The 14,102-nt window shown below is 37.4% G+C and overlaps 2 protein-coding genes across 8 annotated transcripts in view; both read right to left on the bottom strand.

Annotated features, from left to right (window-relative positions):
• Positions 1 to 279: 279 nt before the first annotated feature.
• On the bottom strand, positions 280 to 11,395 carry LOC143715330 (SPARC-related modular calcium-binding protein 1-like). Of its 2 annotated transcripts, XM_077207048.1 has the most exons (11): positions 11,012 to 11,389; positions 8,834 to 9,005; positions 8,649 to 8,764; positions 8,384 to 8,483; positions 6,675 to 6,725; positions 6,546 to 6,593; positions 6,050 to 6,130; positions 5,781 to 5,967; positions 5,622 to 5,701; positions 2,854 to 2,947; positions 280 to 1,198 (listed from the first exon to the last, which is right to left on the bottom strand). In XM_077207048.1, exons 1-11 carry the CDS (start codon positions 11,090 to 11,092, stop codon positions 952 to 954), a joined length of 1,257 nt encoding a protein of 418 aa, XP_077063163.1. In that variant the 5' UTR covers positions 11,093 to 11,389; the 3' UTR covers positions 280 to 951. The 2 variants fall into 2 exon arrangements, with proteins under 2 accessions (XP_077063163.1, XP_077063162.1); XM_077207047.1 differs by having other exon boundaries at positions 8,649 to 9,005; positions 11,012 to 11,395.
• Positions 11,396 to 11,876: 481 nt separating this feature from the next.
• The window catches only part of actn4 (actinin, alpha 4), a 45,673-nt gene continuing 43,447 nt past the window's right edge, over positions 11,877 to 14,102 (bottom strand). For all 6 annotated transcript variants that reach the window (XM_077206998.1, XM_077207000.1, XM_077207001.1 and 3 more), the window contains one exon: positions 11,877 to 14,047. In XM_077206998.1, coding sequence (XP_077063113.1) covers positions 13,889 to 14,047 — 159 coding nt within the window. In that variant the 3' untranslated portion in view covers positions 11,877 to 13,888. The remainder of the gene's footprint in view (positions 14,048 to 14,102) is intronic.

Genomic DNA, 14,102 nt, shown 5'->3' with positions numbered 1-14,102 from the left:
CATGTAGCCTAACGTGTAACAATAAGACTACAAAATGTGGTTCAAAATCTGAGATCAGTGAAAATGCTTTTGTTTTGGTTGAAAAATGAATTAAAAACATGTAGATTACTATCAGAATTTAGTTTTTTTGTTGTTGTATTAAGTAGTCCTAAAATGTGGTTATTTCCAGGTTTAAATGAAAACATGTTTTGTAAGAAATTTAGTAATATTTATTTACATTTTAGTTGAGTTTAATTTATACCATTATCGTTTTTATTTTAGTAATTTTGTTGTGTTTTTGTCATTTTTATAAGTTTAAAAAATATATATGTCTATATTACCTATATTTATTAATTTCCTTTTCAGTTTTAGTTATTTTTTGTTGTTGTGTGGTATATGTTTTATCAGTTCTATGTTTTCATTCTTTTATTTATTCTTTCTGTACAGCACTTTGTTTCCACATTGTGGTTTTAAAAGTAAACAAACAAAAATGAGAAATGCTGCATTGGCAACTATCTGAAATAAAACAAGTAAAAAATTTCTATATTTTATTTTATTTCAGTTAACATTTATTTTATTTCAAGCATTTTTGTATGGTTTTAGTTTCAGTAAACTACAATAACCCTGGTCATAATACTGAATTATTACAATGTTCATGTACTGTACTGTGTCCAAACTCACTTTCAGCCACTCAGATACACTCACACACACTTGAGAGCTCAAGCGGTCAGAAAGGCTCACCCATGGATATTTTTACAAAACCAATAACGAGTCCTTTATTTGAAAGGCACAGCGTTTGGACTTGCATAAGTGAAAAGGTCAGAGTGCCGGCGAGAGCTGAAACAGATTCAAAAAGTGATTGAACACTGCAGTCACAGACTCAAAGGAGCGGTGGAGAGATGAAGGTCAAACTAATGTCTGAAACCATTTCCAAAGATACTTCATCCTGCACAATATTTATGGATTTGGGCCTCAAATGCCAAGACAGGAAGTGAGTTCTAGAAAGCTGAGGCGACGGTCTGCGTTACGGTCACAGGATTGCATGAATTTCTTGGCACAGCGGCGAGGACGCAGACTTCTGCGAAGCAGGAGCCGTACCGGACGGGCTTCTCGCTCGCTGAGAACACCATCACCATCTGTGTCCAGCAGCATAAAGTACAGACGGAGAGTGTGAACAGGGGGAGGAGAGGTGGGGACGTGACGACGGGACTCGGGTGTCCTGAAACACCAGAAGAATCAGTCAATGATGGAAGCTCTGGATCAACGCCACAGAAATGACAATGCAGAAATACACTGATAATCATTAGAAAGATCAAATTAATGCATGCATAAATTAATGAATGAACATTTTGCGATTTCTCTAAAGCAGTGTATATATACTATTGAATTAGATTTGATTTTTGTCATATTTTCAGTGTTAGAAATTTTATGTGCATATGCAGCGCCTAAAACGAACTTTTTGCCACACCTGAAAATGGCCGGTGACTTTATAAATAATTTTTGCAAAAACAGGCAGTAGTGACACCAAAATTTTAGATACCAGTGAAATTTCATAATTCTCTATTCCAATATCGATACCACAGCTAAAACTACTAGCCCAACTGAAATAATGCAAAACATGATGTAAAAGACAGTCAGAAATAAAATAAGAACAAATAATACAATAACAAGCACCATCACAAATAAATGCAATATAACAAAGATGTAAATGAAATAAATAGGGCTTTTCAGGTTTTTCAGGTAGGTCTAACAGTAGTTTTCAGCGACAGAAATTTAATAAAGTCATCAAATGTAAGACAGCACTGCAGTCTTCACTGTATAAATTAAACATCCTTATTGATGAATCCATATTAAAGTTACAAAAGTTATTCAGTCAAGAGCAGTGTGATTTTCTTCTTTGTCCTTTAGTTGTTTGATTAACAATAAAAACAGACAGAAGCAGGAATATTAGTCTGATGTCACTTTAGTGACTTTTAGTGAACGCACGAATCTAATATACGCGATTACTTTCTCAACTGTTAACGTTCACTTAAGACATAATCAACTATGTAATAGGATACTCGCTATATTTTTTTTTTACATAATTTTGTGTGAAATTGTCCACTCAATCGCAAGTAGACGTGAAAGAGAGCTCAGTTTAGTGTTCACACACTGTCAGAGACGCGGCTTTCTGAGCGAGCGCTTCGGATGTGTGCGCACAAAACTTTCCACACAGTGCAGCGCATGAGTAAGCTTAAACTTTCGTGATGTTAGAATTCATAAAAATTTTACCGGACAACTGTCGAGTGACACCATTTCATACTTCATTTGAATTTGTTAGTTTACTCTAGTTAGTTTTAGGCCCTGTTTATGTGAATTTTAGTTGTTGTTGTTTTTTTCGATTTAGCTTTATTTTATATTTATTTCAGTTTTAGTTTCAGTAATTTAAGTATTTCAACTTTCAGTTTGTTACAAGTGCAACATTTGCAATTTTCGTTTACATTTTGGAAGTTAGTTTTTCATCTAATATTTAGATTTTATTTCAGCTTTATTTCAATGAAAAAAAATGTTTTTTAATAGTTTTAGTTAACAATAACAATGTTTAAAGTTGAAGTGTCTGATTTCAGCAAACAAACTGAATTAAAAAAAAATATGTTTTCATGCATACAATGTTTAAATATTAACTGGTTGAGTAAGAAACAGATGTCAGCATGTGAGTGTTGAAATGTGGTTGAAAAAACAGGTGTTTTTTTAATGTTGAAAGAAAGTTTTGTGCTGAATGGTTGTAAAAATGGTTGTTCACTCATCTGTTGAAAGAGTGACCGTTTCCTCTGATAACTCAATATCTGCTTGTCTTTATGTCTAATAACTGTAATCGATGTGTGTGTCTCTGACCTGTAAGGAGAAGATGGTGCAACACTTTCAACTTCCTGCTGAAATGCTTCTATTAAACTCTTCAAAAAGTCGGTTTTTCGAACACTGGAACAACCTATACAAACAGACAGATATTGCACATTAAATTGATGATTTGTATTTTAGAGAGTCAAGTAGACTAAGATCTGACCTGTTGGTTGTATTTTAATTTATTGCCATACAAATCAATATTACAATAAAAAGTAAATGTATAAAATGGCTAAACTATGTTTTCTACATCATTTAAGATCATTTAAATGTAGTTGTGATAAAAAATGGTAAAAGTTTTGCTTGGTCCATCTTACAACATAAATCATTCAAAGAATGTGCTGATAAAAATGATTTGTCTAATGATATTAATAATTGGGCTTACCAAAAACATACAAGTTAGTTACATTTTGGTGGTTCATTGCCCTTCAATATAAACCCACGGGTCAGTCTACTATCGCCTCTATATAACACTTTGTATACACAACTTCATCCTGTCCCTAAAATGCCTTTTCAGATATTACCTTTCATGCAGTGTGTAATATAGCCGTTTGTGAATGTAAAAGGCCTGCAAAGTTTCAAATGTATTTTCTCCTAAAAGAAAGAATTGATTCTGAACTTCTGAAACGAGTCGTCAGTAATTCCAGTCTCTTCCTGTATGAATCTTCGTAGGTTTGTAACAGATCTGCATTGTGCCAGTCTATGGTCTTGATTGCTGTCAGTGAACAGCGTCTCCTTTGCTCCTCAAACACTGCAGTTGTAGCTGAGACTGGAAGAGTTTGTGTTGTTCATGTCGAGAAGACGCTGTTTTCTGAGCTACAAAATCAAATCCACTTTGCTGCACTTCCATAGGACGAGACTCATGCTGGAACTGATACGATAAAACCGATGCAGTTGTTGTCGTTCGTATCACTGTGTATCTGTGTATGAGGGGCTGCCGTTTTTACTTCCGTTTTGGGTTTATTTTGGATTAAAGTGTGTTGAAAGTTCGCTGGTTCTTCCTCCATCTTCCCTGAAGCACAAACCTCATTACAGCGGGGTTTAGAGAGACTGCATCCTTTATTGACTCAGAAAAGAACTAATGCTACAATGTATGAGATGAGAAAATTGAAAAGTGTTTTTTAAGCTTGGATGCATGTAAACCTATTACAGGAGACTCCAAAACAAAATTAACAACCTTTAAAATAGCAGAAAAGGGGCACTTTAAAAGAGAATGCGGATTTATTTAAAATGTTACTTTCCATTCTGCTTGCCATTTATTTAAAGGGACATTGTGTAGGAGTTTCTCCCATCTAGCGGTGAAATTGTATTTTGCATTCAAACGAATTGTGCTCTTCAGCGACTCGCTTTTTCAAATGTGTGTTGCATCTACGGTAGCTGTTATGTACCAAAAAGCTATGACAGGATGTCTTCTAATAGCACTTCGTCGAGTTTTCCTTCGGGTGAACAGGTTTGTTATTTCAAACAAACTGCAACTTGACACAACGAACAAGCGAATGTTACAGTATGCATAATAACACTGCAATGCAGCCTTTTAAAGTTGCCGGGGCCGTGACAAGCGCCTCTCACTGCTCTGCTCCTCGGTTTCTGCTGCTTTCAGTCATGTGACGCTGGCTCTGAACGAAAACACGTTGTGGAAACGTGTTGGCTCAGTACTTTTTGACCCTCTCTGCTATTATAGTTTTTCAAGATGGCGGAACGACATGGAAGCCTCCGTGGACCTACCCGTCACATGTATATAAAGATAATAAATGCTTCGTTTACGACGATAAGTCAAAATTGGCAGAGGTATTTGTACACCATTGAGGACATATTTATGAATAAAAATATTGATTTTAGATAATAAAATACCTAAAAAACTACACATAGTCCCTTTAAAGGGGTCATGACATGGTTTTTGTTTTATTATGTTCCCTTAGGTGCAATTATAGTATTACTATAGTTTTTTGGACAAGAACCTTTTAAAATGTAGTGATTTATGACCTTTTCCAACCCTGTTTCACATCCTCTGATTCAAACAGTCTGTTTTGGGGGTGTTTCCCCTTTAAGAGTTCAGTGTTAACGCCCACTGTTATGATTGGCTAACGTCAGTGCTTATGCATAAAAAGTAGTTTTAAGATGAAATACATTACTTACAGTTTGCTGCGCCGTTGTTGGGCCAAGAATAGTCGGCACGGCCTGATCTTTCAGCAAAAATTTTCTGGCAAAGCAAGCATCATACTTGTTCTCAAATCAGTCATCCTTGAAATGTAGAGAACACACGCTTGAACACTGCCGTGACTGGGACGTCCACAAAAAATAAACTGCATCCATTTTCCCCCACCGTCTGGATCTTTCAGCAGCGTATTCAAACGTGTTGTTTGTCCACAGTCAGGAACAGCACATCTGCGTGGCATCGCCATTTCTTGTAAACAGACCCACTCGCTGCACGTCGACTGAACACATGTGGGCGCGACAACGATGCGATGATGCGAAATGAGGCGTAGTTGTCTTGCGCTTGAGGCGGTCATATGCAAACGACTAGTACGTCACTTCATACCGTGACGTCACTTCATACCGTGACGTCACTTCATACCATGGATCCACAACGAGTTTAATTAGAGCTTGATTAAGTAAATTGTTCGTTTATAATGGGGAGGACGTCTTAAACTATGACACATGCATGAAGTTTTAATGGTACAAAGTCACTCTTATATACCAAAAGATCAAGGCAAATTTGGTTTTTCATGTCAAGACCCCTTTAATATATGCTAAGATCTGACCTGAGAGAGTTGTTTCTGTGTAGCTGTTGTTGATGATGAGTGTGTTTGTTTCCTGAGAGCTGCAGTCAGGCAGTTGATTCCTGTACAGAGAAAATAATCAGTTTTCTACACTGGGTTACACACAACACACACACACTCACACACATGTACACACACAACCTGTCAGAAGTGCCCGGTATGGGCCGTCCCGAGTCCTCTCTCACACACCAGCAGTATCCCGTGCCGCTGTGGCACTGAACGGATTTGTACCGCCCGTCTGCACTGCATTCTGGGATAAAACGCTCACCCTGATCGCCCGCTTCAGCGAGCAAAGACATTCTCTCGTGTTCACAGTTCTTTAGAGAGTCTGCATGAATACAGAGTAAGAAACTGAACAAGTTCACTCTTCGAAACACTCAAATGAAGCCTTGCTGATCTCTCCTTCTCACCTGTGGGTCGTCTGGCCGGACGCTTTCCATCCGGGTCAGAGTTGAATAGGATTGTCACCCAAAATGGAGGCACAGTGTCTCCTGTATTTAAAATCAGACGGTATCACAATGGTTACATCTTTATTTTTGATCAATATCGTTCATATGGGATGAATTTAAATTTCCTTCAGCCTAAAGCTTATTTCACTTTTGGTGTGAAAGGGCCTTTACATTTGCCCAAAATAGAATTTGAACCTGTTTTTGTTATTAAAAAACAAACAAACAATTATGCCCAACGCAATTAGTTACTTTTTAGGAAGTAACGTAATATTGTAATGCAAAATAGTAACTTTCACCAACACTGTACATCAATATGACAACAATATGTTGTTTTTTCATGTTCTTTTCATTAACATCAGTTTGTGTTTTGCTTGTATTTGAGCTTTGATGATCACTAAATCCAAAAGACTGCAAATATAAGATTTTGATGTAGAAATCATCAGTGCAGTGATGTCACCTGCAGTCGTCGGCACAGAGCGTGGATCAGGATCAGGAACACCTCGATCTAAAGCCAGAGAGGAACATGTCAGGTAACAGGACCTTTATTTCTGTATACTGCAGTATTTGTGTATGTGTGTTCTCTCACTCGCTTGTGTTAATTCCACGTCGGTTTCCTGAGCAATATCTGACATCTGACCTTCATCACAGAGAAATGAAAAACAGATTGCTTTAGGTTTTGTGAAGAAAAAGTGAGTGATGCTTAACCATACAAAACTTACGGTTCTCTGAGGTTTCTAGAGATGTTTTCACCCCAAAATCCTAAAATAAGGCCCAATTTGCAGCGTCTGTATCAGGTTATTATTGTTAGCAAAAAAAACAAAAAAACATTTGAAATAAAACATTAACTGAAATTAAACTTATTTTGTTTCAGCCAGTTGCCAAGGCTAATAATGTCGTTATTACAAGAAAATGTCATTTTAACGAGGAAAATGTCATTTTAACGAGAAAAATGTCATTTTAACGGCATCTCGTTATTACGAGAAAATTATTTGTTTTAATGACATAACATCTTGTTATTAAGAGAAAATATGTTGTTTTAAAAAGAAAAATTTCGTTTTAACGACATAACATCTAGTAATTATCAGAAAATATGAAGTTTTAATGACATATCTCGTTATTACAAGAAAATGTTGTTTTAATGAGAATATTTAGTTTTAGTCAAGTCACCTTCATTTATACAGCACTTTTAACTATATAGATTGTTTCAAAGCAGATTTACAGTGATAATAGGAATTTAAAGTAACAGAGATTGTTTTGACTTTACAGCAGCTCTAGAATAAAGTTATTGTCCAGCTAAAGTTAGTTTTGATTGATTCACTTCCGTCGCAACGATCATTAGTTATTAACTTAGTTTTAACGACATAACTTCTCGTTGTTATGAGAAAATATTTAGTTTTAAGGACATAACATCTCATTATTACGAAATAATTGAGTGGAAAAAAGAAATTCTGTACGTGCCATAACATTTTGCATACTAAAATATCTAAAACTAAAAAAAAATATATATATATATATATATATACACACACACAAAAAAACAATAAAAACACCAAATACACAAAAACTAAAATGAAAACTAAATAAATAAATACAATTTAATTCAAAATATTAACAAAAACTATAATAGTATATGACTAGCTAGGTTTTCATCCAAAGTTGCGAATTTAACTCCAAAATGTAACTATTGTATAAATAATTTGCGAGTAAAGCAGCATTTCCATCCCATCCCAAGAGAACAATATCGTCACTTCCTGGGAAACTGGCGCAAAATATCTGTAATAGAAATGTAAGTTGCTGCACTCGGGGAAGAAACTGTAGCTCTTTTTTCCTCCATCATAAATGACTTGTGTCTCAGAGCGAGCAAACGAAACGCAATAAACGCTGTCATGTTATCTGGCGCTCGGATGCTGGTGTTTGAGAACGAAATCATGAGAGACGCTTCAGGGAGGGAATTAAAACAACCTTTGAGATGCTGTGATGCGATTGGTCCACTGGTTAGTCCCAGTTTTCTGATCACCTGATCTTTTGCAAAGTCACATGACTTTTTGTTCTGTGCATTGAGGGATTTATTCGATAATTGTGCTTTCATGATAGTTTATGCACATGTCTTCTAATCGGATAAAAACATTAACCGACTTGTTTTGTATTTTATGCACATTTTTTGAATTTATGCACATATTGGCATTTCCGTCCTTTGTTTTTTGAGGGGACATCCCAAAATCCACATAAAACTAATGATACTAAAATAACAGCGGTCTGTCTCACTAGTTCATTGGTCTCACAAACAGAACTCACGTGTGCAGTTGGGCCGCAGGTGTAGGACGGAGCTTCCGCTCACAGGCATCCCATCAGCGCTGGAGCACCAGCAAAAACCTGTCTGAGTGTGACACTGCACCTACAGGTCAGAGGTCACGAGAGGTCATGCAGGGGATGGAAACTGATTAAGGCAAAAACGCCAGCAAAATGAACAACAATGCCTCCAAATGAACCAATCACTTACGTTTCTTTTGAGATTATGAATGCAGTTAATTTAGTTGTTGGACTTTAGCATCACAATTACCTCTGCATAAGTTCCGTCGGCTTTGCATATTGGGATAAAGATGGCCAAGGAATCCGAACGAGCGCTGGCCCGCAGAGCTTGAGAACGAGCCAGCTGACATTTAGAGCTCAACACATCTGCTGACAAACACAAAACACTTCCAAGACATCGTCCCTTGAGAGCAGAAACTGAATCTGGTGCTTTACCTGTGCATGTTGACAGTGTGTCCATCCTCAGCTGGCTGTTAATGCACTGGGCACGTTGAAAAGAACACAGAGATTTATACATTCGTCCGTTGCTGCCACACACTGCTTGATGGCGCCCTCTAGCACAGTCCAGCACACACACTTGAGGCCACTGCTTGTCCAACACCAGCAACTATAATTAGAAAATGGGAGGTGGTCAGGTTTTTTTTTTTTTTTTAATGTGGCTGAATTTGAAAGGCTAGTCTCTGTAAAAGCTCTCAAAAAGGGCAGATTAAAGGGAAACATGGTGTCTGGCCGAGGAACAGACCTCTACTGTCGAGAAAAACGCTGAGGTCCCATGTTGCGTAAGGTGATGCAAGACACTTTAGACAAACTAATGAAAGATTTATATTTTTGCACTCCCTCAAAGGCCAGATTATTTAGTTTGAAGCAAGCAAATATAGTGCATATTTATATTTCTAATACCCCTGAGATAAAATATTAAAAAATTACATTCTCCCGCATTTGGATTTGGTATCTTCTGATGTACTTTAATTAGAGAAGGAAAATAAAAGTTTGGTTAAAACAGCAATCTCAGTCTGAATTAGTTAATATTGGAGGAAGAAAATATCAGAGCATGTTTTTTCTTGTTTCAATTACAGCAGTAACAATCTTTCTATGTCAGATAATAAAGTATTTGTACTGAACATAGGGATTTAATGTGGGAAAAAGGCAAAACAGTTGCAAAACAATAGCAGAGATTCCATTTACCCATGAATATCCTAAACATCCGTGGCAGTGTTTACTGAATACATGAATAAAATAGAGCAGTCTGTCCATTAATGAAGCCCGAGGGAGAGAGAGAGAGAGAGAGAGCTTGCAAAAAGACTAACAAATGTTCACAACACCAGACATTTGTGGTAACATCTCCAGCTTTGATGAACAGATATACTCTATAATATACAGTATGTAACACAAAATCATTACTGAGAAACCATGAAAACCTACAGCAGTTTTTTTTAAGAAAATATATTCCACAACTAAAATAAAAATAATATTTATTAAATATCACTTGTAAAAAAAGTGGAATAATTTATGTATAAATGGGCAAGCCAAGTCCATACATGACCCATCAGATTAATATTTTATTTACATTTGTTAATTAAAATGTCTATTTCCCCTAATTGTTGTTGTCTTGCACTGCATGATTATTAGTTATAGAGTTGTAGGAAGGACCGCTTTTTAGGTCTCAACTGCAAAAATATTATAAATTCTAATATTTCAGTCAAGGTGTTAAAGTAATACTTCATTTTTGGACTTTTATGAATTTCCTTAAGCAGTTACTGATCTTGATTTGCCAAAGTCATCAGGATGGAAGCTTTCCACACCTTCACAGTCCAGTTTCAAAACGCAACAGAAAATGAAACATTAAAAGTGACATGAACACAGTTGTGCTTAAACCGGCTCCTGCCAAGAGTGCAGTAACAAACAGCCAGAGCGAGTAAACTCAACCATGTCTCTGTTGGAGAACAAGGCAGCACTGTGGACAGGAGGCATGTATAACAATTTTATAACTGTGAATGAAAATAAATACGCAGTCTTAGTGGCCTCAGGTGGTTGGTTTAGTAATGAATGAGAGATGTGGTGCCACTTTGCTGACAGGTGTGCATATTTTAAATTGAATGCCAATTTTTTGTCCTTCTATAACATGTGACTCTTTCGAGGATGGAGTTATTTTAAAGAGTAAATATTCTGTATTATTGTGTACCTTTCAGACAAAAACTCTTTCAGCCTGTTCAGATTTATGTGGCTTGTTCTCAGGCATTTCACATTTCCAGGGGGCATTTTTGTAGGTTAACAGGTGTATGTTTTGACATGGAAATTTATGACACAAAGCAGTACTATACACAGAAATCCATCAAACCCTTTTTACTTCACTGGGGCATGTTAAATATTTAAACTTTGTGACTTTTTAAGAGTTGATATTTTAAAAAGAGTGTGACAAGTCCTCATTACATCACATAATTTAATTATTTTCATTTTCTGCAACAATTAGTAAATGTAAAAGCTTTTCTGTTAATCTTACTTTTTCAGCAGATTTCTCAAAATCAGACTGCATCTGTAAAAATGTATCACACAAGTAGGCTACACATGCAAGCTGAAATCAGGCATTATTTTCGCCTCCAGTCGTGAGTTTACCTGATTTTCGTCCGTCATCTTTACCGAATTTGACAATAGAAAGATGAGAAGTACGCGGCAGGTGAACGTCAACGCCAGCATGATTCCAGCAACAACAGACCAAGTTCTACGATCGGTCGCGTTCTTCCCGCCGGCGTGTGAATTTAAACACAAGGCGCGCGTCCTCGCCAGAGTAACGGCCAGGATAGAGGTTAAAGAAAGCAGTAAAATCCCGCGCTTACTCAGGTTGTCATAACAGCCTGACGGTTCGCTCTCAATCCCAATTTTTTTTCTACGCCGACAGACGATAAAAAAGAAAATAATATAAGCTATAACGCATAAAACACGTTACATCTTTCACTTATGTTATTTGAAGAGCTGGACACATACTACTATAGCCTACCGACTTTACATTTCCACACAGGAACTCCTCCTCAGGACGGCAAGGAGGATGGTAAGTTAGCTCTCTATTGGGTGTATTCTTTGAGTCCACCTGTCTAAACTATTTACCAGAGCGGCTGTTTTTATTTTATAAAAGTTTATTCATAGCACATTTAATAGCACATACAGTATTTGGCTATTTTGAGCTTTCTTAAAATAATGTTTAACTAATTAAGCTCCATCCACATTTGAGGCATAGCCCTAATGCAGATTAGAAAATTCCTTCTCCTTTATGAGAGAGAAACAGTTATGGTAATACACCAATCCTGTCACTGCAAGGATCAACTATAATGTAAAAAAAAAAAAAACTCATTGCTAATAAATGTCACCAATGTTGTTGATAGCACTTGCAGTCTGTTGAAGCTACACGCTATAATTTATCAGTCAAGTCGAAAATGTAAGCTTTAGTGGGAAGAAATCTCAAGCAAGCAGGGACACGGACAAATTCAAAGTGGTAATATTTTATAAGGAAACTTTATGTGTGCATGTGAAATTCACTTTTCATCTGAGACAGAAAGCAGTTTTTGCAAATGTCCAGTACAGCAGATAACGTTTGATATTAAAGAGTACAAAAGAAAAGAAAAAAATCAGAATTCCAAATGCTTTTATTCAACTTTGCAGATGTAAGAGCAGCCTTTTGGTCCAAGTCTGTTCAAATCTTCAAAAGCCCATCAACCCAACCCTATTCCCTCCCTCTACCCTTAATTTGTTCTCACTTGAATTTAACACTTTCGATTGCAAATCACCCCCGCCATTCCTTTCAGAGAGCATGGTTGGTATTGGATACATGATTGCATAGATTTGTTAAACAGTAATTTAATTTTAATTAAGACATAATGGAATGTTCATTAAGACTTCAGCTCTACCACATCCTTCCCCTCAACCTCCAGAGCTGTAAATTGGGTCCCTGCCCCTCCCTGTAGAAAGAGAAAAACTAGTGTACAACAAAAGAAAAGAAAAGAAAAAATGAGTGCGAGAGAGCAACCTGCAACTACCAGGCACATTTGTACTTATTTCTGACTATATATATAATTCTCCTTTCGACTGTTGATTCGGCAGCTGTGTAGTCATAGGCTCTAGTAGAGGGGTCACTACAAGGCTATGCTGGTCACATCACCACTGAAGCTCTTACATGGACATTCAGTAATATTTGAAAAACAGTTAGAGATGGATGCCAGATGGACATTAGTTACAGTTAATAAATCCTTAAGGAACATGTTGATTTGAGTCTGGGAGTCAATAAGAGAACGCTGTATAGTTAATTGGGGGAAGGGACTGGGTATTTTTTGTGGATTGATTCTTCAACTCCTCAAAAAAAACAGACCTGTAGCTACTCAAACCTGCTTACAGTACTCCGCAGGGGTGAAACTGCTCATTTTATAATCTTTGCTTATGACCTGAAGTGCTGTGTGACTGCCCCATGGTATTCCGGCAATTCTGTGTACTGGAAAATAAGTATGTACAGCATAGAATCCCACCAACTCAAAATTGCTGGAGAGGAGAGAAATAAAATGGGAGGAGTAAGCTGAGGTTAGATTTTTAAAGAGTTCCATCGATCCAGCAAAATGGGTTAAGAGGGCATGTCACAAATTCCCTAACAATACACTTGAGTCATTCTGTCCATTTTCCTACGATATACAGCCTCACTATATGCCAAAAAACATATTCCAACCCCAAACCAAAACTCCCACCCCACCAACTCTAGCAAGAAAATAACCAAATTAAAATAACGAAAAATAGTATGTTAACTGAAAAGGCTTGTGCCCTCCCCACCAGGGTAGAGGGTGCAGGTTACGTGTCTAGGAATAGACTGAAGCCAAAGCGGATTCTTTAAGCTCTTTTTAGTTCCATTCCAGAACAAACTAATATTTTTAATTAATATTTTTCTCATTTAATTAACCCAAAGGCTTAACATTAACTGTCTTTACAGGTTACTGCTGGTGAGAAATCACTTGAAAGCTGTAAAAACATTCAGTCCTTTCATTGTATACATGTGATTTGAAGGGGAAACAGAAGAAGATTAAAGAACCTGAGCTGTAGCTACAGTCCAAAGCCACACAACCTCTCTTCCCTCGACACTGAACCTGCATCTTAAACTTCTTTGCTTCTATCCTACAACTTTCCTTAAGCTCTCCAAGACTGACATGTTTTACACAGAATCAAAAGGTCATCCCTCAATGCGTGGCAAGCTTCATCAACAGTTATTCGCTCTTCCCACAATGCCATGGTAACCCTTCCCCCAAACATCTATCCCCCCCCCTCCCCATCAGATGTGCTCTGAAGTCCCGTTTCCAACACTCTTAAATATCTTCCTCATGAGCACTGATCTCTTTAAGGACTGGATGGTTGAGAGAAAGGCAGATACGGCTCCATCCAGTGCTCTCATCTATCTAGTCTGTGGGAAGATCAGCACTAATGCAGGAGGAGAGAGCTGCTCTGGAGTTCTGGGGTTGGTGCTTAGAGGTCGCTCTCCCCGTACAGGGCGGTGGAGAAGGACATGTAGTCAAGAGCACCCTTCACTGCGTCAGGGCCGGCGTACGGTGCCATTCGGGCAATGCAATACTCCGCCTGGTCAGGAGGAAGCTCACGCCTCAACTCCTCAGCTGTGATGAAGTTCTGAAAAGAAGAGGAGACGGGGTTAGATAGGTTGAAGTCGCATACAACGAAAACT

Source organism: Siphateles boraxobius, unplaced genomic scaffold (assembly GCF_051911475.1).
Source record: "Siphateles boraxobius isolate OS27281-9 unplaced genomic scaffold, OSU_SipBor_1 6, whole genome shotgun sequence".
Classification (NCBI taxonomy): domain Eukaryota; kingdom Metazoa; phylum Chordata; class Actinopteri; order Cypriniformes; family Leuciscidae; genus Siphateles; species Siphateles boraxobius.
The sequence above is the reverse complement of the archived record's forward strand: the minus strand, read 5'-3'. Positions and strand labels throughout refer to the sequence as shown.